This window comes from Numenius arquata, chromosome 2, assembly GCF_964106895.1.
Source record: "Numenius arquata chromosome 2, bNumArq3.hap1.1, whole genome shotgun sequence".
In the NCBI taxonomy this organism is placed as follows: Eukaryota; Metazoa; Chordata; class Aves; order Charadriiformes; family Scolopacidae; genus Numenius; species Numenius arquata.
Genome location: NC_133577.1, coordinates 24,426,344 through 24,453,937, shown reverse-complemented (window position 1 = coordinate 24,453,937; position 27,594 = coordinate 24,426,344). Strand labels below are relative to the sequence as shown.

Genomic DNA, 27,594 nt, shown 5'->3' with positions numbered 1-27,594 from the left:
CTGGAACTCAAACTGTGTAGCCAAGAGTAAGAAAGGTATAGGGCCAAAGGAAAAGAAAGCAGGAAGTAATATGACTGAGGAGGGAGGCTGTCTTTATAATTCAGCTTCTTCACTGTGGTGTTAATGATGTCCAAAGTATTTGATGATTCAAAATTGAGGTGTTTGGGGAGTTTTAATAACGAATGCACTGGTTTAAAAGTGCTAGTCTGCATGACAAACTATTACTACTTGATGTGTTGCTGAAACTTAATATTTTTCTTTTGCCATTATATTCCCTAATTCTGAAGTTCTGACTTTTTTTTGCACAATTGGACACTCATGTCTTAAAACAAAAAGGCAAAGGATCTTTTATAGGAAAAGCATAAAGAAATTGCAAGATTGTTTCTGGTTTTAGATTATATTTACATGACTCTTTGTCATGTGCTCAACAACATGTGTTACGTCAGATCACCCAGTGCTTGTAGACTTTTCTATCATAGATAAATTGTAGGAGGTTTTGCAGTGCTTAATTCTGAAGCTCTAGCTTTTGCCACTTCGTCAGTCTTTCAATACTATTTTAACTGATTTTCCATGCATGAATGCCCATGTATATTTTCATTTCAATGCCAGGTGGATGAAGAATTACCCATGTTTCTGACCTGTGTCAAAATAGTTAGCTAACGAACCAGCTGATAAAACTAGGATTATTCCTCCAAGAGGAGAAACTTGATGTGAATGAAGTGAAGTAAAATCGATCCTTAAACCTTCCAGTTCTTTAGGATTAAATGTAGAGGCAGAAATATTGCTTTCATGTCTGGCACATTCCCTTTGTAGCTGAAACAGGTGGTTTGGTAGACCGATACTTGAATTCAACCAATTAACTTTATTACCAGGACACAATTAATTTTTTAATATAATGCGATAGTATATTTAATTCAGGTTTTTTTGTTGAGAACAAAACCTTTTCACATTGTCATGGTTTAACCCTGTCTGGCAATTAAGTACACACAGCTGCTCACTCACTGCCCCCTAGGTGGGATAGGGGAGAGGATCAGAAGTGTAAAAGTGAGAAAACTCATATATTGAGATAAAGACCATTTACTGGGTAAAGCAAAAGCTGTGCACACAAGCAAAGCAAAACAAGGAATTTGTTCATCACTTGCCATGGGCAGGCAGGTGTTCAGTCATCTCCAGGAAAGCAGGGTTCCATCATAGCTTGGCCACTTGGGAATGGTTACTTGGGAAGACAAATGCCATAACTCTGAACGTCCCCTCCCATTTTCCTTCTTCCCTGAGCATGACACCATCTGGTATGTAATATCTTTTCAGTCAGTTGGGGTCAGCTGTCCCAGCTGTGTCCCCTCCCAGCTTCTTGTGCACCCCCAGCCTACTGCACCCCCAGTGGGGTGAGAAGCAGAAAAGGCCTTGACTCTGTATAAGCACTGCTCAGCAATAATGAGAACACCCCTGCGTTATCAACACTGTTTTCAGCACAAATCCAAAACGTAGCCTCATACAAGCTACTATGAAAAAATTAACTCTATCCTAGCCACAACCAGTACACACATGCAGTGGTTAGTGTGTCTACTAAATTGCTAAGCACAGTGTACTGTGTTGTTGTTGCTTTATGTTATTTTTTGCTGCTTATCCTATACACTTCTTGACTTTCCATACTCAACACAGTTGTATCTTGAATGGGGATTTTTTCATGTCATAGCTTTAATGGTAGTAACAAAATATTTTAGAGAGTTTTGTTGTATCTGCTGTTTTAGTGGCTGGGGATCTGCCAGGTTTTGTTAGTCTTCCTATATGCCTCTCTGATTTTTATTTTTTTTAATGCTGTTTTGTACTACCAGTAGAAGGACATGCTTTAGAAACACTTGTATCAATTGGCTGTGCTCACAAAGTGCTCTGAGCAGAAAAAAATCTGTGTAGATAGATCTCATTTTTCCTGAATCCTGACTGACATACAGAGTATCTGTAATGCTCTGCTTGGCTGCAGCAATGGCAGCGTTTACAATAAACTTAGCTACTCCTCCCTTCTTAGAGTGTTAATAGAACAATAGCTGCCCTTGGGTTGTCATCTGTGGCTAAAGCTTTAGTGCTTTTAAAACGGATATATCCAACAGTTAATCATTGCCAGGAGATGGAATCAAAATGCACTTTCTGAAGCCTAGCAAAAAGCAGCTTAGTTTACTTTAGCACCCAATTTGTGAAGTAAGTTGCTTCAGAATTGAGATTCCAGATGAGGCTGTATTGTATTCAGCTGTAATTAGAGAACCTTTCTTCCCCTTTTTATCCGCTAAGGTTTTGATCTAATTAGCCTCAGTCATGTAACTGAAGTCTTTCCTGGTTGTTAATAGCATGGAAAGTTTCATTCATCCAAATACTCCATTCCTTCTGCTGTACCCTTTTCCGATCCATGTATACAATTGCTTGCTTCTTTCGTGTCTCTATTATTATACGAAACCTACTGTTGAATCTTACCACCGCTGAACGGCAACTCTTGAAACAAGTAGACTAACAAGTACGATAGATTTGAGTCACTCACAAGAGAACGTCTGTAGGAGTGAACCAGCAGGCTAATGAAAGAGTTAATGATGCTGGAATGTCCTACTGCTCACAGCTATTAAGAAAGTCTGTACTTCATTATTTCCTCACGCTTCATTTTTCCATTTCAAAAAACCAGATGTCTGAGTATTTCTACCCCTGCAGACCCCAGACACTGTTTACTAAACAGAAACAAATCTAGATTCTTGGAACTAGGGGTCTGACTGTTAAGAACCCTTCTCTGGTCCTCTGTATACAATCTGTTTCACATGAGAAATGCACTTAACAGGGCAACACTGTAAGTGAGGGATTACAAAGGAAAATGAGTGGACAAAGTGAAGTGTTATTTTGTTTCGGGTTTTTTCCTCTTCTTTTTTGGCAAAGTCTGAGAACAGCAATTAAAAATGTCAGTATAACCCCTTGTGATACATGGCGAATAAAGTGATCCTCACAGGGAATTAAAAAGTACTCTGTGATTACATACTGATTCTGGACACAGTTTTAAATCACTTCTGACTTTAGCCTGTGAATGAAAACATGTTTGAGTAGATCTTTAAATATTTGTGAATGCTGTCGCAGAACTAATTGAATTTGGTTTAGTGTATCAGACTGTAATCCCCCCTGCAAAACGGGAGGGAAGAAGTCCATGTTTCTCATCCTGTTTTCTCAGCCTCCATCTTTTTTTTTTAAAGTCCATGAATTATTTTCTGCAGTGCTGTTGTTTCCTTTATGACGAAAAAGACTTTGAATGTTTGTATATGGCTTTAGGTTGGTTTTTTCCCCCCATTCTGTTTGTTTCGTTGCTTATGTGGGAAATGTGTATGTGTATGTTTTTCATCACTTTCCGTATCCATCCTATTTCCATTTCATTTTTTTAAGTTCCACGATATATTTCAGTGACTTTTAAATTCCAGATAGTTTATGAAACAACTGAAAAAAAAGATATTTAAAACATTTAAATACAAATTTATTTTCCTGAGAAAGATTATACATTTAGCTTGAGTTCAGGATGCACCATTCTATGTATATAGTCTGACTTGTGTGTACTGTGGTCCATGGAACATAACTTCTTCATCAGGCCTTCGATCTCTGCTCTGAACTACACCTTCTCTCTTAGGAGGTCTTTTCTGTACACTGGTTCAATTTTTCACTATCCTTTTAAACTGTGGTTACCAGAGCTGGACCCAGTATTCCTTGAATAATCTCCCCAATCCCATGTTGCTTCTCTATACCTGTGCAGTGTTCCTTGTGTATATGCTGAACTCTTATTTATACCCCCTCACAATCCCTGCAGCACTGGGCTGGGTGCTGGCTGCTTATCTGCTTGCAGTTATCTGCTGATAGCTGTGGTCTGTCTTTAGAGGCTGGTCTACACAGTGTATTCCAAGAAGTGTAACTTTCCATTTGACTGTGTGAATCTACTTGTTGACTTTAATGAGTTCAGTTTACCTAGTGATGAGGTCTTGTCTTTCTCATGTTTTGTAGCCTGTTTCTCTTCCACAAATGGTGCAACCTACGGTTGTATGTTTTTCTCTGGAATCCTAATGAAGGAATTAAATTTCTTAATAAGGAAATTTAAAATAAAATAATATGGGAACTTAATAGAAATACTACTACTTCATGATCCTTGCTCACTGACTTGTGTAATTTTTCAGGTTTTAATCATTTATCTAATTAAGGTAGCCTACAGTATGGTGCTTTGTTTGAAAATAATACTGTCTTATGGGCAGAAGTGGAGTGTCATAGGGAAACACAAAGTGACTAGGTCAATGTTTTACCTTCATCAGCCAAATGCCAGCTGCATCAAAACACACAGAAAATGGATTTTTACTCAGTTTCATAATAAATGCTAATCAGTAATGTTTAACATAGATACTGAGAAACACTGAAACTTGATCCTGCTGTTAATAAAAGGCTGTTGCCACCCCCACTTTCCTGCACCACTGAAGATTACCCAGGTCTTGTTCTCGCTGTTCAGTTCATCTCTGACAGTATGCACTAACCCTAGTGCATGCCATTTTTCTCATCATTGACATGATCATTTGGCTTGAATTTCAAATGTGAGTTTCAAAAATGATAAGAACCTCTGAAAATCGGGGCTGGTAACCCCTGGATATGGAGCCTTGAAATAGGCAAGAGTTATTTTCTGTTTGCTAAGATCAAATATAGTAGTAGTTGTAACAGCACCGTTACACCAGGTAAGCATTATTTGCTCTTAGCTCCACCTGTTGTAGTTAATGGAAATCAAGAGATCAGAGAACTCTTCTAATGTTAATTGTTCTGTATCTTTGAAGAGTCTTGACTGAATGAAATATTCCTGTATATATATTAAATGAAGAGCACTAAGAAACCTCATTTAGGCTGCTGTACTGGAGGAAAGGAAAGTTACAAGCCATGAAGTTTGTGTCTTGGAAGCTGGCTTACAAAGTAGCCCCTGTAGTAACTAACTGTGCTAATTTTGTTATATGTTTTGTATAGTTTAGTGCTGTTAGCTCATCAAGGCAGGGAATGTGCTTTATTTACTGTGTCAAGTCTCATCTTTCACACTCTGTCATACCTACTTTCATTTCAGACAATTAATTAATGCGATTTAAAACTTGCAAAATCAGGGTATCTTCTCTTAAGCACACTGAGTAAAATGCATGACTGTATAAGCAGATTGTTTATCCTGACTAGATGTCATCTCTATCTAAGATTATTGTGCTTTCATTGCTGCATAGGCTACAGCACTGGACTGGGATTCATCTCACTTTTCTTTAGGTGTCTCTAAAGTGTAAGCATAGTAATCCTGCTCATGATTCAGAGATAAGGAGAGAAAAAATACAGTATGGATTCAAAGTGCCTGGTTTGGACTCTCATAGCTACTTTATGGGCTTGTTTTGGTTTATAAATTTTAATATAGGCTAAATTCATGTTACTGAGTTTAAATGAGTTTACCATTGAAAGACAGGTTAAAATGGTTGAGTCAGCACAGATGAACACGGTAGCACTGGTTTTATTTCTTTTCAGAATGTTTCTTTAACATAGATTACTTATCACGCTTCAGACTGGTAAAAAATTTTATCACAAATATAAGAGGCTTTCAGGAGTAGTGAAATACATAGTTATTCCCAAAAGTGAGTGGCAATAGGGTATTTGACATCTTTTTATACAACTGAAAAATCAGTGTTGATAGGATTTTTTAGAAAGAACAAATCATATTATCTGCCTTCTAGAAACTGAGTACTAATTTTGAAAATTAATTTTTCTCTTGACTTTAGGGGGGCTAATTGCATAAGCAGGCCATTTGTGATATTGGTCTTGATCATCGCAATATAAGTACTCTTCAAAAATTCCATCAGTACTCCTGTATAAAATATGCAGCTATAAATGTGAACATTGTTTGGGAATTAGGACTAGAAACTAGTATTTCAAGTTACCGATAATACTAATATATTTTATGTATAACAGCTGGGTCCTATCTGGGAGTGTATACACACTCCTTTGTATAATTCATATTTGCTAACTCATTTTCATAAAGTTGATCTAGTCTGTTGATTTTAAAATATTGTATACATTTGTTTTTATATCCCACTGAGAAGGAGCTAATAGTGTCTCAAAGCTGACATGAATGCAATGAAGATTTTGTTCTGCAATGAACAAAAGCAGGGTGGGTCAGTTTATCAGTACTCTGTATTCCCCCTGCTTTCTTTCGTGAGCAGTGTATATAATTACAGCTTAAAATAAAATAAAGTGTGGCAAAACTATACGGTTACTGGAATCAACATTTCTTTTACCTGCATACTGCATTGAATACATGCAAACAAAATTTGAGATAGATAATGGAGGTTTTGCTTCAGGGTCTGGTTTTGTAGGTTGATTCAAGGCTCTCCACCACCCACAGTAAAGCTAATGCCAAATATTTCAGTTGTTTAGAGCGAGCTGTTCTCCAGACATTTATATTTCTCTAATTGTGTCCAGGTGCATGAAACTTGTCCAGAGCTTTTTCTTGCATAACTAGTTTAAGTAATAATAAAAAACTACCCTTCTTTTTTGTATTTGTGTGATTTACACCACAGTAGTCTGTGGGCGCTTGGGATTAGCTTTTTGCTCAGCTGGGCTGAGTCTACTCTGAGCCACACAAAGCTAATGCTGTCCACCAGGCAATGCAAAAACAAGAAAGAAATAAAAGGCAGTGTAATGTTAAAGCCTCTTTAGCAGGCATTTTGTGATAATATTTCTAACTGTCTGTAGAAATCATTGACAGGAAAAAGATACTCCCCCATAATTAGAGCTCTTTCTCTCCCAATGCACTGAATTCTTCAGGAACCTCAAGTGTAAGGTAAAACTAAGCCAGATTTCTTTGTCTAGAGAAGAAAAAAGATTATTTTTGTTGCATTCTTTTAATTTCATTATGTTTTTTGGCATCTAGAAGGATATATTGATCCAGATGGCATTCCCTGTTGCATGACAGATAATACCGTAAGAAGATGTTTATTTTAGTCCAGACTATTTTGTAAAATGGAAACCGAAAGAACCAAGTCCCTGAATCTCTTGATAATCTGGAAAGTTAGTCTTTCCTCTGTAATCCCTACAGTAATACACATGTATGTGGTGTAGCCATTGTACATTATGTGTTTCTCTGCACATTCCTGTTTTCTGTTTAGCCTTACTTATGCGCTTTACCAGGGACTGGACAATCCATCCCTGCAATTCCTTTCTTAGGTCTGAAAGTATCAAATGAGTGCTCAAACTAGATAACTGAGCTCTGAAAACCTAATATACATCAAAGCAATTAGTTGTTTCATTTCCTAGGTTCTATAGAAAACTGTCGTGGTTTTGGCTGAATTTACCAAAACCGGACCGGCAGATGGCCCTTCCCCCCCCCTTCCCCCCCCTAAAAGAGGAGAGAGGAGGAGAAAGAGATAAGGAGATTCAGAAGTTTAGAATGAACTAAACTACTTTAATGAAAAATTAATATTAAAATAAAAATAAAGAAGAAAATAATGAAATAGATACAATATATACAAAACCGTATCAAGCTCCCAGGATGACAGTCACGTCACCGGCAGGCACTGGGGAAGTCCCAGACTGGACTCAGTGACGAATGGGAACTGGATTCCAGCTCTGGAGTCAGGAACACACGGATCGGGATCAAAGGCAGATGAACAGACAGAGTCCTCTCTGGATGTCGGCCATCACAGGAAAGGGCTGACCCTTTGATCCCTCAGCCTTTATACTGAGCATGGGGCAGATGGGATGGAATACCCTAGTTGGTCAGGTTTGGGTCACCTGTCCTGTCCACTCCTCCCCACCGACGTGACCCCTCTACGTTTTTTCCGTTTCCGACCCTCTAAGGGGGCAAATAACAAAATTGGCTGACCTTGGTTGTTATAGCAATAAGTATAAGCAAGGGCCTCCCTGCATACCGTTCCTTGGCATGGAGCACAAACATTGGTCTTATCACTCTGAGAACGAGCAGTTTTCTCCACAATATGCCGTTAATTTCAGAGAGTTAGAGGAGGCCTAGCTAGGATGTAAAGTTACAGAACAGAAAATTGGTTCGGTTTTTGAGAAAAACTCAGCATCTGCTTCATGTTGTGGTTTTTTCTGGTGGCTCTGAAGGGAATCTGGACTATTAGCATTACAAAAAAGCCTTTTTCCACTGTATGGCCTGGCTAATTAGTCACATTTTAAGGTCCATGGATAATTGCCAAATGAGTAGACAAGTAGACGCATTGGGTTCACAAGTTGGACAGAATGTTCTTGCTAATGTGCCTGAAGGAGAAAGACAGTGTTTTCCAGCTTCTGTTTAGGATGCTTCAGTGTAGGAAGCTGCAGAGGGGCTGTTTGCTCTGTTTTAAACTAGACAGTGAAAGATAAAATGACATTAGTTTGGGGCAAATGTGTCATATTTACACATAGGGGAGACTGTTCCTGAAGGTACGCTGAAGGCATATGCCTTCAAGGTATGTAACAGTGCCATGTTCCTCCAATGGTAAGAATTCTTGCATTGTATACGTGATCAGCATACACAAACCATCATGGAACATAGTAATTAGTTAAAACAGAAATATTCACTGGTCTGTATGTTTTTTTCACAGAAGCAGAAAAGACCAAATGCCAGCGTGAACGAGAATTAGCTCTTGGAAGTGGAGGCACTTTCTTCCCCAGGGAGATAAGAGTTGGTCACTTCATTCCCCAGTGTGATGAGCATGGGAATTACCTACCCACTCAGTGCCATTCTGGCAGTGGATATTGTTGGTGTGTGGATAGAGATGGAAATGAGATTGATGGCACCAGAAGCGGCCCAGGAGTTCGACCGCCATGTAAGTGGCTGAAGCTCTTATTTCTTCTGTATGTCCCTCCACTCAAGTGCACTGTTTCCCAAAGTGAGGCTTAGTCATGCCCCTGAGATACAGCACTGACTTAGAGCAATGCAGATCGTTGCTGTCCCAGTGATGATATGCTTCATGCTGCAGCCCTTCGGTAACTCCACCATACACTCTTCATTCAGCCAGGGCACCTGGACAGCTGTCGTGAGCCTCTGAGTAGGAAGATGTTTTTCTGACTTCTTCCCTGCCTTGAAACTATGGGGGGCCCCTATAGCTTCTGCCCTCTGGGAGCTGTGGCAAATCTGAGTGTGTAGTAACTGACTTGCCTCAGGAAATGAAGGATGTTCCTTCCTACATCTTCCTCAGTTCAGCTGCAAAATAAGATAGATTTTTTTCTAAACATTTGAAGGAAAGAGTAATTACAGAGCTGAACATGAAAAGACCTATTATGTCAATTGCTCCTTCTCTGTCAGCCAAGGGAAAAATTCAGGAGCTTTCTGCATCTGATTATAGTTATTATTGTCAGCTTATAGGGCTGTTTCCTTCTGAGAAGTCTGACTGTAATTGTGTCTCTGCAAATAACAAGGAGCCTTGTTATGCAGTACAAGCTAATTTTTTCCCCATCTGTTTCCTTCTCCATTAACAAGGTCTGAGCACAGCTGCTCCTCCTGTTGTTATTGGGCCCTCTGTTCGACCAGATACAGTACCTCTGCCACCAGGAACGCACTTGCTCTTTGCCCAAAGTGGTAAAATTGAACATGTTCCACTAGAGGGAAACAATATGAAGAAAAATGGTGCAAAGGCACTATTGCATATTCCAGTAAGTAACCTGCGATACTAAATCCATGTGTTTTAGAAGACTTGTGACAAAGCTGAAAGTGAGAGTGTTTGTAATTTGGTAATTTAAGTTCCAAACTCAATTTTTACTCTTGATTAAAATTTCAGTATCCCATCACTTTGTCACTGAAAGTTTCTGATCTGACTAGTCAAAAAGCCTAAAACTGAGCTATAGAAAAAATTATTTGCCTTTAAAGGCTAGCTCATAAGACAGAAATCTAATATTTGTGATCTCACATGCCACCAACTGTTCATCATATAAACTTTCCTGCACTCACACTTCCATTGGCTTTCTGATTCTGATATAGAAGTCTAGGAAACCTAGAAGGGCAGTATATGAAGAGATGTGTTTGGGGTTTTTTTTTCCTCTTACTCCCTCAAAGTTTTTTCTGAAGTCTTGATCTCTTCCTGTTTTTCAGTCAATTTTCTGCACTTCTTGGCTACAGTTATATATAGATTTTTTTTTTCTTCTTTTTTGCTTCCTTCTCCATGTGTAGGCCCAGTGGGTGGTAAATCTTTTTCCCACACTTCTTGCTACTGTCTTGAGAATTTTTTTTCCTTGAAAATGAATCTCTGATGCTGAGAACCTATCTCTTCCATCACCTGTGACACATGCCAACTCTTCTTACTTTCAATTTCATCATATTCATTTGTTGTGCCCTAAGTCTGGGATTTCTGTTTTCATTCCAGTGTTACTGTATTTGTAATAGATAGCAATACCAGGCAGCATGCTGGCCTCCTTTTTACATTACTGTGAATATTTAGTAGACCAGATACTGACTAAATTACACAGATTCAGTTGAGTAAATAGTACCACAAACTGTGCTGTGATGCAAGAGCAAAATCAAGCTTTTGTCTCTTGTCTAAAGTGCTGCTGCAATAGTGTAAAAATAAAGTAAAATACTGGGCACAAAACGGGGTAGTTAGGCTGATACAGAGACATGACTCTGAATCCTTGTCAGCTCATCTCAGTTTTTACTTGATCTAAATTAAATTAGAGGTATGTTCAGGAAAGAGCTTCCAAGAGGTAAGATGCAACTCATCATTAAAGCTTTCTGTTACAACAAAACTTTCAGTCTCTGCTAAGTGTTGTCGTCATGTTGTGTATTTGTGAAGTGACAGTGTTTAGCAGCATAGAGATGTTCAGATTGTTTTGTAACCTACAACATTAATGTATGCTGATGAATAAGTGCATCTGTTTTAATGCATGGCTTTGGACCACCTTTCTAAGAAGTTGCAAGTTACAAAAGCAGAAAGGCAATAGATCTGGGAATCCACATTAAATTATCATTTTATACAGAAAGTCTTTTTCATTTGCCCAAAAGAAAGAGTTTCAACGCTAAGCTCAAACTCTAGTCTTGTTTTTTCTGACTGGAAAATTGCATATATATGTTCCTTGTCCCTGAGCATATTTTTTCCAGCAGAATGATTTATGGAGTATTTGTTTAAGCTATTTTTTTTATTTGAAAAACTTACTTTGCTAGAACTTTTTTGAGTCAAATGATGCTATGTATGTTACTGCTGAAATGCAGCCATCATGATGGGTTGATGAATATGCAGAACACAAATCAGATTTGGTAGAAGTCATTATTCCTTGAAGAGAAAGAATGAGAGAAAAAAGCACAAGAGGAATAACACAGTAAAATAACAACATGAGCTTTCCTTAAAGGGATATGCAGGTGAAGTTGCGAAAGTGAGATATAGTGTCCAGTAGTAATATCTACAGTACTTCTTTGAAATAAGATAATTGCAAATGGTGTCTGCTAGTTAAAAGGGAGACTTCTAATTGAAAGTATTTTTTGAAGCTATTCTACAGTGACTGCCACCCAATCGTTTTCTCTGCCTATCTTCCCCATCTCCCACCTTTCTTCAAGAATTTTGTTTTTTTCAGGCTTGAGACATAGATCCATAAGCTAGTGCTGCTGGCAAATAATTGTTGTTTAGCATAAGCTGATGTAACTTGCTTGTTGACCAACAGGACAAAGTTGTTATTGGAGTTGCTTATGATTGCACAGACAAGATGGTTTATTGGACAGACATCAGCGGCCCTTCGATCAGCAGGGCTAGCCTGCATGGCGGGGAGCCAACAACCATCATCAAAACAGGTAACAGCAAAAAATTCTTCCTCTTGCTACTCCCTAGGAATGGCATTAGAGACTTGAATTTAGTAATACATACTTCCCAGGTGTTGCCTGAGCTCTAGCATTACGAGTTGGTGTTATTTGGATAAACAGTAACTGAAAAGTCTGGATAACATAAACTGAAAAAAAGATCTGTTCCCTATGCAATAGCTCTTCACTGCCTTTCCACTGCTAAGACAGGCAAAAAGTCAGTTCTCTTTAAATAAACTGAGTTTAAGGCCAGAAGTGGGAGCAGCACATCAGTGAGATATTTCTTTCCTTACTTGCAGTTGCAGAATACTGTATCTGTCTAACCATTGAATTATTGAATTAACCATTGAAACCATTGTGAACGTTGCTGGGGACATTATAATTGAAGGCTGAGGGATTTGAAAGATGAATCAAGCTACTGTGGTTCTTTTAAAGCATATCTCAAGGCACTAATGGGTGCAAGGTTCAGAGCCTCATGGTCAGGGCTGTGTGTCTCAGCTCCTCACAGAAATGTTTAGAGGATTTCTGTACCCATTTACAGTCCTAGGCTGTGCTTATATTCTTGCTGTGTTTAACAAAGGAAGAAAAAACCCTCCTTTGGATGATTTGTCACTTTTAGAGGAGGATGCTTTGTCACATCTGGGGAGGAATCTTGAGGTAGGATTGAGGCCTTTACTGCTCTACTCCTCTCTACCTGTGGTGGCATCCTTAGGGCTGTCACTATAGTGGGGCAGCACAACTAATACTCTCAGAGTAAATTCACAAGTCATGATATCCCAGATTTTTAAAGCGCACTCAAAACCTCACTTTCCTATGTTGAGGACTGGCTGTGCTACGTTTTGCCCAGCTTGCCAGCCTTTATGTAGCCCACCTCTTTTAGAGTCATGTCTTGTCAACCGTATTGATCAGAAAGGGTGGTTCAGCATCCTTTCTGAAAAGGTCTCATGTTCCTTGCCATAAGGAATGGAACATGTAAGTAGGCCAAGATCAGACTAGTGTAGATAGATGTTATTCATGCTTATAATGAAGCAAGGGCTACAAGATGTAAATATGCGAAGAAGGAAGGTTGTCATTAAAACCTAGGTCATGTGCTGGGATCAACCCACCATTGTTCAATGTATTTATGATTTGAAAAGGGAACGATGGATTGTCAGTTTGCTGTTGAATGGGTGTGGAACACAATCACAACTAAAGCAGATGAAAGAGTTGCATTTATATGTTCAGGTGGAATATTGTCTGTGGGTGTCTCTCTTTGATTTTTGTTCTGGTAAGCAAGGTAGGTAAGCCACTGGCTAGCTGAGATTTGGTCATGTGGAGTCCTTTTCTCTCCTGTTCTCCTTGTTTGGTTTTTGCCCTTGGAGTTGCTCAAGGATTCAAGAATTGGACTAGACGGTACTGTGGGGTTAGTGCTTTTACAGTTTATGTCCTGCTCTTCTACCCTTTCCCCCAAGACTCTGCTTATATGGATATGAATTAATCAGTCTAATGAGAGCGCGTGTGCACACATTAAGAGTCCTGCAGTGTATAAAATATTTTAGATGTATTTGTGAAGGCTTTCAACTAAATTTGATTATTTTGGGTAATTCAAGATACTTCAATACCACATGGAAACCTCATGGTTTTTATCTGCTACAAAAAACATTGTATGTGTAAAGGCATCTCATGATTTCTGTTGTCCTGTTGTTTGCATAGGAAGTGAATGCCATTCCTAAAGAGGTGTTGAGCCGTGTTGCTCTTTACTTTCTGTATATTAATTGGCTCTTCAGTAAGGAGTCAGAATAAAATAAGGTTGAATATTCAGTGTTTGAATGGATGTCTTCTATGCTGTCCAAAACTGAAACTTTAAGATTTTAGGAAATAGAAATACGCCTCCCTCTCAGAAGACTCATGAGAATTCTTTGTTCTGTTTTGATCTTTGACTTTTTCCTCCTGTGAGCTGCAGCTGCTTTCTTCAGTTCCCATGTATTTTTTTGTGGAATGCAGTTTTTTTGTTTGTCAAAGTTCTTGCGATCCAAGTTGCGCTGCTTTGCAGAAAGATGTTATATTGTGGATAGATAGTTCTCATCTATCTCTGCAGCTGTATAGCCTGTGGAGGCTTCTGAGCTGTGGAGGCAGGTCGGGAAGGAGAGCTTTCCGCTTTGCTGTAGTTACTTAAGTCATATCAGCCGTTCAGGTCTGTACAAGCCTGTCCCCAGGGACAGAGCCTATCACTTTATCAGTCCTGATGACAATATAGCAGGGACATATTTGTGCCTTTGGAAAGACTGGTGATACATGAAGCCTATATATTCCCTTACCCCTCCATGGGGGTTAGTTTTTTCTGGCTCATTGTCAACCAGACAGGAAAGACACTTATTTTAGACTTCTTTAAATCTCCTGGCATACAGCTGAAGCAAGGAAACTGAAGCAAGGAAACTAGTCAGGGAACAAGGGCTCCTGGGAATCAGCGGCAGCATGTCTTTTGCCTGCTACCTTCTTCTGTTCCCTAAAAGAGGCTGTGAGCTCCTCCACCCCCATTTAGTTGGTGGTTTTTCTGATCCCAGAGACTGGCGTTTGTCACTACCATCACTTCAAAACAAGGCCAGTCTCAGCAGCCTCTGCCATTAGCAAGAAAAGAAGCAGGACCTTTTGAGGGTCTGTGGTAAATGCCAGGTGGTTTCCTGTAGATGACAGGTTTAGCTCCACAGAGGCACTTGGAGAAATAGTAATGTGAAGGCAGTGTAACTAAGTTAAAGTATGCCCTAGTGCCCTTGGGAGGAGTAAAGAGAGAACTGATTCACATTTACTTTCTTGCCCTCCCACCCCGGCCCCCTGTATGAACTGTGAGTCAGATGCAGTGAGGTACATCTTATTTGTTCTTTCATGCCTCTTCATTAATGAATATACATCTAAAATGTCACGTGTCCAGACTAAGTGTGGTAAGTGTAATCCACCTGTGTGAGAGAGCAGAGGCTACTTAGGCTATTGTGCAACTATTACTCTTAGAAAAGTCACAGTAGCAAATTTTAGATGGTTCTACCCAGTGTTCTGGACAAAATGCCTTCTCTCCAGTAAGATTGTGTCACATACTGTTTGTTTAATGCCTGTCAGTAAATAAACTTGAGAATTAATAGAAGGTAATGGGCCACATTCTGTCATTCTTGGATGTTTATGTAATGTGGGGATCTGCATTTGAAAGGTACTTTTTTCAACAGCTGGCTAGTAAGAAGGGTCACTTCACCTCTTTTTGGGAGTGACCACAAACAATTATTTCTTTTTCTTTTGGAACTTAAATTGGACTAAAATTGATTTGTACCTGTCTTTGGCTTCACTACATCCCACACAGCCTGCCTGCTCTTTTTCAATGGATGTATGACCTTTGAAAAGTATAGAACAGTTTTTTTCATAGTGGCTGAATTAAACCTTGGAGTGCTATATATTTATTCTTCATCCTTCATCTGAGTTAGAAATTACTAATGCTAAAGCAGTAAGGTCATTATCTGCTATTTCCTGTTGCTTTTGGAACAACTAACTGTCCAAGAAAAACTGTGCACATACAGTACTAAAACATGTTCCAAAAAGGATTGCTCTGCAAAAACAAAGAACTGGATTTAAATTCCATCGGTTAGCTAATATCATTATCTCTAGTGCTTTGGAGCTTGATTATCTCTAAGTATTACATTGGCTAAACATAGCATAAATCCAGTTTTCAGAGGGGTACCATGTATGCCAGTACCAATAAAGGGAAAATATTAAGGATTATAAAATCCATTCTAGATCTTGGCAGAGTTGAATAAGATTCTGATAATCTGTACTGTTTATTTCTCTGCTATCAACTCTTTTTCTGTGTCTGCTGCCCAAGGAAAGTTTACATGCATGATGAGTTGCTTCCTCATAGAATTTGTCGTTCTATGTATTTATGAGTTCTGTGCATTTAAATTTCATAAGGCAAAGTGAGTATTCCTTTTCCAACTGACATGAAGTAGCTTTTGTTGGGCCCCAGCCAGAAAACTAAGAAAAACTTATCTCAGTTAAGAGTTATGCTTACGAGGCTGACATTATGTATTGGGAATAAATATAATGCCTAGGCATGTTTTTCTCTCTTCTCCTGCAGACTTGGGAAGCCCTGAAGGGATAGCTGTAGATCATCTAGGTCGCAACATCTTCTGGACTGACTCTCAACTGGATAGAATAGAAGTGGCCAGGCTGGATGGGCGCCAGCGTCGCATCCTTTTTGACACTGGCCTGGTGAACCCCAGAGCAATTGTTGCGGATCCTATGAGAGGGTATGGATAGCTTGTCAAGAGATATGTGCAAAGCTTGATTCTGTTTATTTAATTGTTTAACATGAGTGTGTACTCTTGTTCTAGGCTGTCTGTAAACAATAACAGGGTGATCTTTTCCTAAAACTAAAAACCAGAAATAGAACAATCTACTTGTGTCCAGTGTCTCAGTGGTACACGAGAAATAAAACTTCCAAAATGCCTGCTAGGTGATACTGAGATATTTTGTCGAGAGGTTTGCCAAATACTTAAATTGTACCTTGCTTTCAGTACATTGTTTGCAGAATGAAAAGCATTGCCCTTGCAGTTTTGGTTTGGTTTGGTTTTTTTCTTTGTTTGTTCATTTTGTTTTGTTTTGGTTTGGTTTTTTTTTTCCAAGATTACTGGCCTGAAATACTATAGTAAGCAATCTTGTATTTTCATTTCTATCATGACAGCCCTTCTTCCTGTACGGTGTTCCTTCTTTGAAAACTCCCATGATGTCTCTCCTGTCATCATTTTCACTTCTGTCATTCAGTCGCTTGAGTAGGTCCTATTAGGCTTCTGTTTGAAGATGCAGATAACTACATACTTTAAAAATGGAGCCTGTAAGCTGCAGTCACAGAATTAGCCAAGCAGAGTGCCAGCAGAAAAGTATAAATGTTTTCAAGTTAAGGTTTCAGCCTGCAAAAACGAAACTGCATATATACTTCTATGTAGTCTCTGATCTGTTGACTTTTTTTTTTTCTCTCTGAGTATTGGAAGAAATACAGGGAAAATTAATCTCCTACAGAGTCCATGGTAGTACTGCATGTCTGTTCATTAATGTCTGAACTTGCCTACTACTGTCCTGGTGCAACTTTCTGCAGCATGGCCACTGCTGAGAAGAGACATTTCAGTCAAAATACTCAGAAGCACAGAATCCGAGGCTTTCTTTTCAGTCTTGAATTTCTGGGAAGCTCTACTAAATGATTGCTTAATTGATATAACAGGTATTTGGAATGCTCTTAGGTGAGAATTCATTTATGAACAAAAGTACTATATTGGTCAGGTAGAGTTTTTTGGAAGATGCATCCTCATTCCAGATGTTTGCAAACAAGGTTTGTAGTGAGAAAAGAATGCATGTGATCCATGAAAATTTGAGTGATACAAAATTAAATGAAAAGTATTGACTTTTCTGATTCCTTTAACATAAAATAAACTTTTACATATTAGTGACATAATAGTGGGGTGAAAACATCTGTGGATGTACACCAAGTTACAGCATCACAAGGAAAAACAAATGCACTTTGTGGTATGAGAGAAGGAGAGAGGCACAAGTGTAATCAGACTGAGGAGAGAGACCTCTGTTCCATGCAGAGCCCCAGTGACGGAGAAGGACTCTGGGTTTAGGTCAAGCAGCACAGACTTCTGTCTCTTGGTAGATTTTGTGTATGTGTGTTACGGAGTAAGCAACAAAGGTGCTTGTGTTGACGAGCCATGTAAACTCTCAGCCACAGAAAGTGCATCCAAGGAAAAAAAACACCACTACCAAATGACCATTAATAATAAAGCATCAGGGAATTAATGGCCCTCTCTGGGGTTCTACCCTGACCATAAACTACTCTGATTCCCTTGTAAGTTGCTTACTTGGTGCACTGAAAAGAAAGATGTAGTTTTGAATGAATCTCACAAACGTATGCCAAATGCTCCTTCTGCTTAGCCTGAGCAGACATGATGGGCGGTGATGTCTATCTAACTGTAGATATACAATTTGAGTGGTCTTCAGAACTGTTGAAATAGAGTTCTTTTTGCCTGGTATCTTGCCCATAACCTAAACAAGGTAGAGAAAGCATTTCTTGTGTGTGGTTGCTCTTTTTGTTTTTAATGAAAGTGCAACATTTGCTACATCTTTACTATGCCTTTGTTACTTCTATATCAAAGTGTGATGTGGTCGTTCTTATTTATTTAAAGGGTTTAGGGTGTGTGTATATTGCTTTTGTGTCCTTAGCATTTTCCTTAATTACAACAGTCTCTTGAGATCAGACACTCTCTTAATTCTTGCCTTTTTCTTCCTCTTAAGGAACTTGTACTGGACTGACTGGAACAGAGAAGCTCCTAAAATTGAAACCTCATACATGGATGGCACAAACAGAAGAATTCTTGTTAAAGATGATCTTGGGTTACCAAATGGGCTGACATTTGATCCTTATTCCTCAATGCTGTGCTGGGTAGATGCAGGTAAGGAGGTGCTAAAATCTTTCTTCGTAATAATAGTAGAATAGGTATGTCCAATCCTGAAATTATGCATAGCCAGTTAATGTTTATAGCTCTTTGGACTGCATTTGAGACTTCATGCCTTTCTGTTTGGCTTTAATAATCTCTTGATTTATTTGTTGTTACTACCACTGTAGCGTTCACATGAGACTGTGTGCGAGTTGAATGATTTCAATTCTGACCACAAAACCAGGAGTCCAACAGGTTTATATCCATGTCTTGTATGTGTCTCTTTAGGTAGTGCTTAGGCTTTTGTGGAAGAAGTTGTGAGTGAGACCAGGAAAAAACACTGATCCTTCTAATCTGGCTCTAAAGAATGTCATCCTGGCACAATTGTTCTAAGACCTGTGACTTTAGGCAAAGTCTGGCTTATATTTCACTGAAGCAAGTCTTGAGCAATTCACACTAGATTTAAAGATCAAGAGATGAAAGCTCTGCCACCAGCCCATTGTTAGTTTTGTGCCAGTGGCTTAAAAAAAAAAGTGTGCTTTTAATTCTCATTTGATTTTTTTTTTTTATCTTGCTGTCTTTCTCACTGTAGACTCTGCCAGAGATCTCCTGTGGAGGTGCTTTTGCACTTCAAGTCACCTTTCAAGTTCTTGATAAACTAAAAAGATCGAGCTCTCTTTTTCATTGTAAGGCACTTTCCGCAACCTCAAGATATATCTCCTTGTTCTATCTTTCTTTTCTTTTTCTCTCTTCCTTTCTTGTTCTCGCATTTGTCTCTTTTCCTTTTTCCCTAATTTTGAAACCCACTCCTTAAGAGAAACCTACAGGAGTTTACATTCACTAGGAGTGTTCCCAACATGTGTTGTAACTTTACAGCTAGAACTTTTTACACCCTATTTGCAGCTACAAGTTAGATGATGTTCTTCCTACAATCTTGCTTTCATGGGCCAACTCAGCAAGCATTTTGGGAACATGCTTACTGAATTAACTTTGCAAAAATGCCTTCCAGAGGAGGTGGAACTGGTTGGTGGTTGAATATTCCTCCAGAATGGAGGAGACATTCTGTCAGCTTCCGTACCAGCCTGAGGATGTTTGTATTTGTAGCAGGAATTTCAGCTTGTGAGCGATGGCCATGGCTGCACTAGACATCTGTGCTCCTGTAAATTAGGTGGCGTGGTGATTACCATTAGTACCAAAGTACTTTTCCATCCAATCTTTGGCACACACAGAGACGTGCCATGGGGAGGGCTTTGGCTATGCAGCGTACTGAAGGACTTCCAGGAAGTTTTACTCTGTTCATGCTTGCATGCTTACGCTTGTCCTTCATCCCTCATGAGAACTCTCTTGCTCTGGTTCAAAGACTTAATTGTTTTGCTACACCCAGGTACCAAGAGGCTGGAATGCATGAACCCTAATCAGCTTGGTCGACGAAAGATTGTTGAAGGAATTCAGTATCCTTTTAGTGTTACAAGCTACGGGAAGAATTTATACTACACAGATTGGAGAAGGTATGTTATCTGCTAAAGAAATTATGGAGTGCTTTACTCTGTTCTTCTCCCTGGTAGAAACTGAAGTATATATTGCATTTCTCATGTCTGACCTTTCACACATTCCTGTTTTTTTGCTTTCCTGGCAATAGCTGATGCAGGGTGGAATGGATCTGTAGAGCTGACCTATTGATGTTGCCAGTTAACCGAGTTTTCATTTTCTGCATAGTGGTTTGTCCTCTAAGAAAATGCTTTTAACACTGAACATTTTTGGGAAAGGAGTGGGAGCTAACATGTTTCCCTTATGGCTCTACTTGCTGCAGTGTAGAGGGCAGAAATTAGTCACTTGTGGCTTTCTATGTCCTATAATATCTGAATGTTCAACCAGAAATAAGAAAAATAAAAAGTTTTACTGTCTTGATGACACTTTCTTTGTGGCAAAAGATCTAAAACACTGACGTATGGCCTAGCCTTTAGGATTTACTATATTTTCCAGAAAAAAATCCAGTCTGTGCGTTTTTAAATATTTATTTTTCCTTTATGTAAATGGTTATGTGGGCTCTCTCTGCAAACTCTTACTCACATTGAGTCCATCAGTTGCAGCAGGAAGAGCTATTAATGTGTGTAAAGATTTCCAAGGCAGAACCTAGCAGCTGGGAAATGCTATTCTAGAATAGGCTTGTATAAATGGAAAACAGCATTCTACAGGTCTGTCGTTTGACTGCCCTTTTATCTTTAGGAATAAAAGATTGCTTATGATTAGCTGTGTTCCTTCAGGCTCCACCTGAAATACAACATTGTCCATAATCATTATGCATAATAGCTGCAATGTCAGCTATAACACAAAAAATGTCAGAGGGCCAGAATATGGAGAACGTGTCAAAACTACTGACAGATGCGTTCCTGTAGAGGGACATTGCCCTGTGTTGAAAGTACCTTCAAAATTAGTAAGGTGGCTCCCTGCTAAATTTCTTAGCTGCCTAGAATGAAGTTTGACATCTTTGAGTTTTTGAGGAAAGATGAGATCTTGGAGGATTTTGTTTCTGGCATTACTTCCAAATTGTAAAAAAGAGGCAACTTTGGATTTCTTCCCTTTTTTGTTTGTTTTGTTTTGTTTTCCCTTGAACTTCCACCTTCATCTCACTTCTGTATATTCTCTTCTGCATATGGCAGGGACGCTGTTGTAGCAGTGGACCGCACGATTTCAATAGAAAATGATAATTTCCAGCCTCACAAGCGCTCCCGTCTCTACGGAATCACTACAGCCTTTGCTCAGTGCCCAGGAGGTAATCCAGATGATTCTCAAGTTTTTGCAGCTGTGCAACACCTTAGTGTATAAATAAACTTAGTAGCAGCTCCCATTGACACGCTGCCAACTGACCTAGGTAGTTAGTGACGAACTGATTAGTGCTTAGATTTCTGTTTACTAAGAAATTAAAAGCCATCTAAATTTTTTTCATAAAAGCGGTTGTTGTGGTTGCTATATGGAACCAGAATAGGGTGGAAAGAAGGGGCCTGTTCCATCCTTTATGAAAAGTCAAGCGTATGATCAAGACAAGGATCTGACATGGCAAAAGCTGCTATGTTGTCATCTTCCAAAATGAATGCTATATTCATGGCTAGGGCCTTATTTCCTTATTTTTAAATTTAAACTACAGAAATGTCATGGTCTTCCAGGTGTTTTCAATGAGATCCAGTGTTTTTTTAAAAACGGAATGTTCAGAAGACAGCAGGAAGTAGTGTGTTTGGGCTGGTCTTTCTGCTCTGTTGGATGTTAAGTTTTGCAGATACATTATTGAAAAGCCCCTTGTGATGCTTAGACGAGAGGAAGTTGATACCCTTAAAATAACAATTTGTTCTTTGGGAAGCAGTATCACTGTTCAGTTATGTTGATATTAGCAAATCACGGTTGAAAGAAGAGTTCACTTTTTATTATTATAACGTGGCTGGAATTATAGGAGTTGTGGTGGTTTTACTTCAGGCCTAAAAATACCTGAAGATAGTTTCTCTTCAAAGTATTCAATGTATGTAGAAAACCACATAATTTAATTTAGTTGAAAGCTTGGTTTAGAGCTTAAAAATGCATATAAATGTAATAATTAAGAAATCAGTTATGTTGTTACTACTACGTAATTCACAGTTCCATTTTGGTAGGCAGTGTAAAACAACATTGTGTGCTCTGAGTGCTTATGTTTATAATATTCAGAACCTTGGTATCATTTCTTTCTCATTATATGTCTATGTCAAGTGTTTTTCGTGTTCTGGGATCGATGCCTTTCCCCTCAGATCCACTGCTTCTGGCACTGTATTCACTTTTGTTTTACCCTTCAACATTGACACGTTCCTCCCCGCTCACCTGATTTTTTTTGTTTTCATGCATCATTCCTCCGTGTTTTGGCAGTGGGTGGTATCCAGGGATGATGTTCTGTAGCATTTTGGACTTTGTACCCACATGCTGCACTTCCTGTATTTCCTCACTGTCTCTTCATTCTAATGTCTGTGACCACTCAGCCAATTAATGAAGGGCATTTCAGGAACTGCCCATTTTTTTTCATGTTGCCTCTCTGTCTTGATACCTTGATCTTTTTTTGAGGTGAATATCAGAAGATGAAACAAGGGATATGATGACTCTCATCTTCCCAGAGCATAGTTTAGTTTCACTCTCAATCTCATTATAGCTTGTTTTTCTAGTGTAGTCATGAAATCTGCACTTCTTTTGTATGCATGTGTTTTGGGTTTTGTTTTGGTTTTGGTTTTGTTTTTCTTTAACATTTCACATCTCTGTTCTTTCCCAGGGCATAACTACTGTACGGTGAATAATGGCGGTTGTACTCACCTCTGCTTGGCTACCCCAGGAGGCCGTTCTTGCCGCTGCCCTGACAACACAGTTGGAGTGGATTGTATAGAAAGAAACTGAGCATTAAAATAAGATTTAGAGCAGCAGACACCTTTTGAAAAATGTGCTGTAAAATTCACTCCTATCAACACAATCAGGCCCTAAAGATAAGTGCTCTATGCTGCTGATAGCAAGCCAACATGCGCATATGCAGACGCACACACACAGAGGCAATGACTGTTTTGTAGCATTTAGGTGAGACAGAGCTGCCTATGTTGGGTCCAAATGCATCTTGTTCCCTCTAATATTATCTCCTTGCTTTTAATGGTAAATGTGGAGGCTTTAGTTGCACCTGTGCTGGGCTAGGAGGAAGTGTCTCTTGGCAAAATTAAAATAACAAATACTGAACAGAGTAAAGAGGATGGCATGACTCAGATGCTGAGACTGGGTTGTACCTTGGAGCATGCAGCAGTTATCTGCATAGTGGCACGCTTAGCCCATCATATATGCAGCTAGGCCATACCTCTCACTGAGAAGCAACCAGGAGGTCCCAAGGATGAGTAGATGTGGATGGGAACACACAGTAATATCATGGATTTAATGTCTAACTGTATTCCTTTCCACTGCCAGTCCTTCCCCTTCCAAAACTTGAATCTCAACTTTTGAATCTTGTATTATGGATATACTTTATCCATGTGCTGTGAGGGTAGTTCTCACCCTGGCTCCTTTCCCACAGCATGTGATTCTTTATAGATAATTAGCACCACTTAGTGGATGTATTTGAAGTTTTTGTGGGATTTTAAGAGATTTATTTTTCTTCTGTCTGAGGTGGATTCCTGAGTAGTTTCCTAAAATCCATTAAACAAATTTTAGATATAGATCTCAATTGCTGATAGTTCATCAGAGAATGGATGTTGATTCATTTGAAGGTTTTTGGTTTTAAAGAGACACACAGTCACATCAGTTCCCTGAGAGCTTTTGAAATAATATTTCTATGTTTGATTCCATAAGCCTGAAAGTGGTCTTTGAATCCTATCTTAGCCATCTTTATTCTTTAGCAAACCATGCCATGCCTTTTCTTAGACTATGAGAAACCATGGCATTGAAAGTCTGATTTCCAGAAAGGTCACCTGTGTCTTGGTGCTCAAAAGAAACAAGATGGTGGTGCCCCATTTGTGTGCCAGTGTTCAGTAAGAGCAAAAAGTTGTGCTGAAAGTCAAAGCAGTAAGTTTGGAGTGGACAGGGAAAATCAAAATGCGTTTTCTTATGTCAAATTTGCAGTACAAATTTAGGAGTGAAGTTTGGCTTCCACACTGTGTGTTGGGAAGGAAGCTTACCCACAAGCCAACCTGCAACAGCAGAACAAAACAGGGGCTTGTGAGCCTTCTGCCAGAACACATTTCACAATGTTGTGATCAGAGCAGTAAGCTAGCATCCCCGTTTCCTCACTCTTCAGACACTACAGTAACAGCTTTAAACAGAGCCAATTCTGAGTCTTAACTGTGTGACAACTTCCTCTTTAATTGTATATTTATCATAAAATAACAAATCATATAAACATTTTAAAGATTTTTAAAATAACTTTTAATAACTCTTAATTCATTTTATTAATACACTTTATCAGGTATGTCTTACTGTAAATATCAAAAATGTGTTGAAATGAAGGTGCTTGATAACTCTTTCTCCAGAATTATTCATGTATCTGGTGAAATATTAAAGTTTACACTCTGTACAGGTATCTACAGTACAGTCAATAAAATTTTTTGGGTTTTATTTTCTGTAAAAAAATATTCATGCCTGCAGAATGAAGTGATATACGGTGTCTCAGATCTCTCTTCCTCTTGAGTTCTGTGTTTTTGCTAACTGTCGTATCTAGTGATGATATTTCTCTTCTAAGATGCAACACTATAGGAGAAGAACTGCTGTTGGGGCTTTTGTATTTTGAAACCAGTAGAATAATTTTATTCAAAACAAATACATGAGAGCGCTTAAAGAACATACAGCTTCCTCTGTTTTGACAGACTTTTTACTGTTTGTTAACTCTTGTTTAACTCTTGTTAACATTAGTGGAAATGTAGGGCAAGGACTATAGTACATGGGGGACAGAATTTATTCCTCTGCTTGAAGGTGTTCTGGTGCTGAGTTTCTTGGTGACAGGGTTCTTTGCTGCCTGGTGCCACAGCACGCAGGCTCTGTGTGGCTGCAGGGCAAGTTGCAAAGTAAGTGAAGTGTGGCCTGTTGAAGGTGGTGATGCTGATATTTAAACTCAACTTTTATGGCTACAGTATGTCAGTGCCTCAGGGGGGTGGCACAAGGCCCTGTAGTGCTGTGTAGACGGACAGCTGGAGAACAGCATGCCTGTCAAGTGAACCATTGGAAAGATGGACAATGGGGCAGCCAGGAGAGCTACTGGGATCTAAAGGGTGGTGTGTGAAGTTACAGGAGGAGATTGGTGTTGATCTATGCTGGGGACTACACATGGAATTGGAAGGAATTTGGCCTTTAGTTTGTTCTTTACTGTATGCTTTGATTTTTTTATTCTGATCCTTTAAAACTGATGATGGCCTGCTTTGTATTTGGACCAACACAATATTCCTCTTTGTGCTTTATGCCAATTGCTAATTTACCAGAGCCCAGTCAGCTAATTCTGTGCTAAGCAATGCCAAGGAAAATACACCTCAGCAGAACTTCTAGCATTAATGTGTGAGCTCCTGTGTAGTCTGTAGAGCAAAGAGAGAAACAATATTACTATGGACTGAGATTTTAGACTGAGTGACTCTCTGTTAACTCTGGTATCACATCTGACGGTAGCTAGCACTAGATTAGGGGAAGCTTCAGCAGTTCTGTGCCAGCGGTGTAGATGTAGCAGTCTGCACAACTTTGAAGCAACCTTCAGCATTCCAGTCCCTAAAAATGAGGAGAATGAGCTCAAACATCAGGTTTCTCAGCAAATAATTGTTGCTAGCTTCAGCTCTTGTAGCTTTATGTCAGAGTGCAGCAAGGACAAAGCTGTTACCTCAGGGAAAGGAGGCCAGCAGAAGATATGGCTTCACCAGCAAGGGACCAAGTGAGGCTGACAGTGCCAATAGGTAGGTGTCATGGCACTGCTCAGACAAGGACCTTGAACAGCCAGCCAGCAAAGCTGCTAGTGGTTGGAGTATCCTTCAGGTCCTGACACTCTGGAGAGTTCTTTATTCCTATACATGTTTGCTTTCTCATTGAATCTTGCTGAATCTTTGGCTTCTAAAATGATCTGTGGTGCTGTGTTTACAGTCTGGGCAGGAATCTCATCCTTTCATGGATTTCACATTAGCCATTTCAGGATATCTGTCCTGCGCCTATCATTTTTTTTCAGTTAAAAGTTCACAAGTATTTTGAATGATAAAATGTAAATTTTATGTTACATATCAATGGCATCTTTTTGTAACATAGGGTTTTCTCATGCTGGTCTGGGTCTAATTCATCTACCTGATGCTTTTCCTCACTGTTGCTTATTGGTACATGACTGTGCAAGTAAATTTCAGATACATTTTTACATTGTGTTTTGGTTTCAACAGTTAATGGAAAACGGGATGTGTTTTATTTCATTATTAGCATTAACTTTTTGTTATTATAATAGGCTAGGACTGGTAATCATGTCAGTCTCCGGTGAAGAAAAGATTCACCTTTTTTTCCTACAAGAAATAGTAGATTCCCAGGTTTTCCAGGGAAGGAGAATAATTGCTTCAATGGCTTAAACAAAAGACAAAATACTTCTTAGATTTATTCCAGAGGTAATTTAAATGTTTTCTTAAATGCTTGCATTCAGATTTTCCAGCACACACAAAAATATTTAAAGGTAAGACCTTTAGTGATGTTTACCAATGATGTAAGAAGCTGCAAAAAAATGAAATCTACTGAAAGTAGTATTGGATTCCTGGTGACTTAATGGGGTGGTTCAGCTACCTTTCAGTCTGAAGGGTGTTGGAAAACCCCAACTTTACTCACTTTTAAACCTGTGAAGAGCTCTCTCCTCACAGTGGAAATCCAGTGTGCCTGTCTGAAACCCAGTGTCCTGTCCAGTATTGTTCCAAGCTGGCAAACTGCTTACTCTGCAGTTCTCCAATTGCAGTTTTGTCACAACATACCAGATTTTTAACTTGCAGGCATATAATTAAGAATGACAGATGATTACTATAGGATAATGGCCCCCCAATAGCAGTGTCACAATGCATCAGTTTAACCTATAGTTAAATGCAAACTATTTTTTGTGTAGTATTTCATAGTGTGTTGCTCTGAGATCTTGCTAAAAAAAAAATAAAAAAGAAAAAAAGCAGGATGTGAAACAGGTGGGCTGTAGAGAATACAGTTGCAAGAAGCCCCCTGCTTGGCCTATCTGTAAGAACTAAATATTACCTCCAGAACCTGAATCCCCAGCTGGGGATCTGGCAGCAATTTGTTCATTAAGTGATTGAGTCACTTCTTTTGTTTAAATTCTACTCCACTTGAAATCTGTCCTTTATCTTATAAATAAGTTTAGGACAGCATGCCAATAAAATAGGTGAAAGGTCAGTACATTGCATCCTACAAATGTACATATTGATGACTCTGTAGATTTGCTTGACTAACAAAAGGCTTGGCGGCCAGTGGAATGCAGTGAGTGGGCTTCCCTGCTGCTCTGTGGCAAGGCAGATGGGGCTGCAGTAACTTAATGGGTTTTTTCCAGAAGGATTCTGGAGTTGATGAATGGGGACAGACTGCTATTCCCGCAAGGAACCAGGGTGGTGTATTTCAGCCTTTGGTTTCTTTCTTTTAATTATTTACTAGAGTCCATTCATTTTGCGGTGGTTTTGCTCGCTTTGGGCAGGCAGTGTTTCCTACCCAGTGGGGTGTCCAGAACACACAGGAAGCACACAGAGGAGCTGCATAATGCAGGGCCTTCAACATGAGGAAAATGGCCTGCTGTACAGATGTTGGTGGGCCATGCCAAGTGGCAGCTGTGGATCTGACCCAGTAACTTGCACAGCAGCATTGTGGATGAGAGTGGAAATCTTT

The 27,594-nt window shown here is 39.2% G+C and overlaps 1 protein-coding gene across 1 annotated transcript in view; it reads left to right on the top strand.

The window, feature by feature from the left end:
- The window catches only part of NID1 (nidogen 1), a 48,124-nt gene extending 23,574 nt beyond the window's left edge, over positions 1-24,550 (top strand). The window contains exons 13-20 of the mRNA XM_074162130.1: positions 8,613-8,837; positions 9,491-9,663; positions 11,659-11,785; positions 15,885-16,056; positions 18,095-18,252; positions 19,622-19,745; positions 20,898-21,010; positions 22,520-24,550. Of these exons, the coding sequence (XP_074018231.1) occupies positions 8,613-8,837; positions 9,491-9,663; positions 11,659-11,785; positions 15,885-16,056; positions 18,095-18,252; positions 19,622-19,745; positions 20,898-21,010; positions 22,520-22,641 (1,214 nt within the window). The 3' untranslated portion in view covers positions 22,642-24,550. The remainder of the gene's footprint in view (positions 1-8,612; positions 8,838-9,490; positions 9,664-11,658; positions 11,786-15,884; positions 16,057-18,094; positions 18,253-19,621; positions 19,746-20,897; positions 21,011-22,519) is intronic.
- The last annotated feature ends 3,044 nt before the right edge of the window (positions 24,551-27,594 follow it).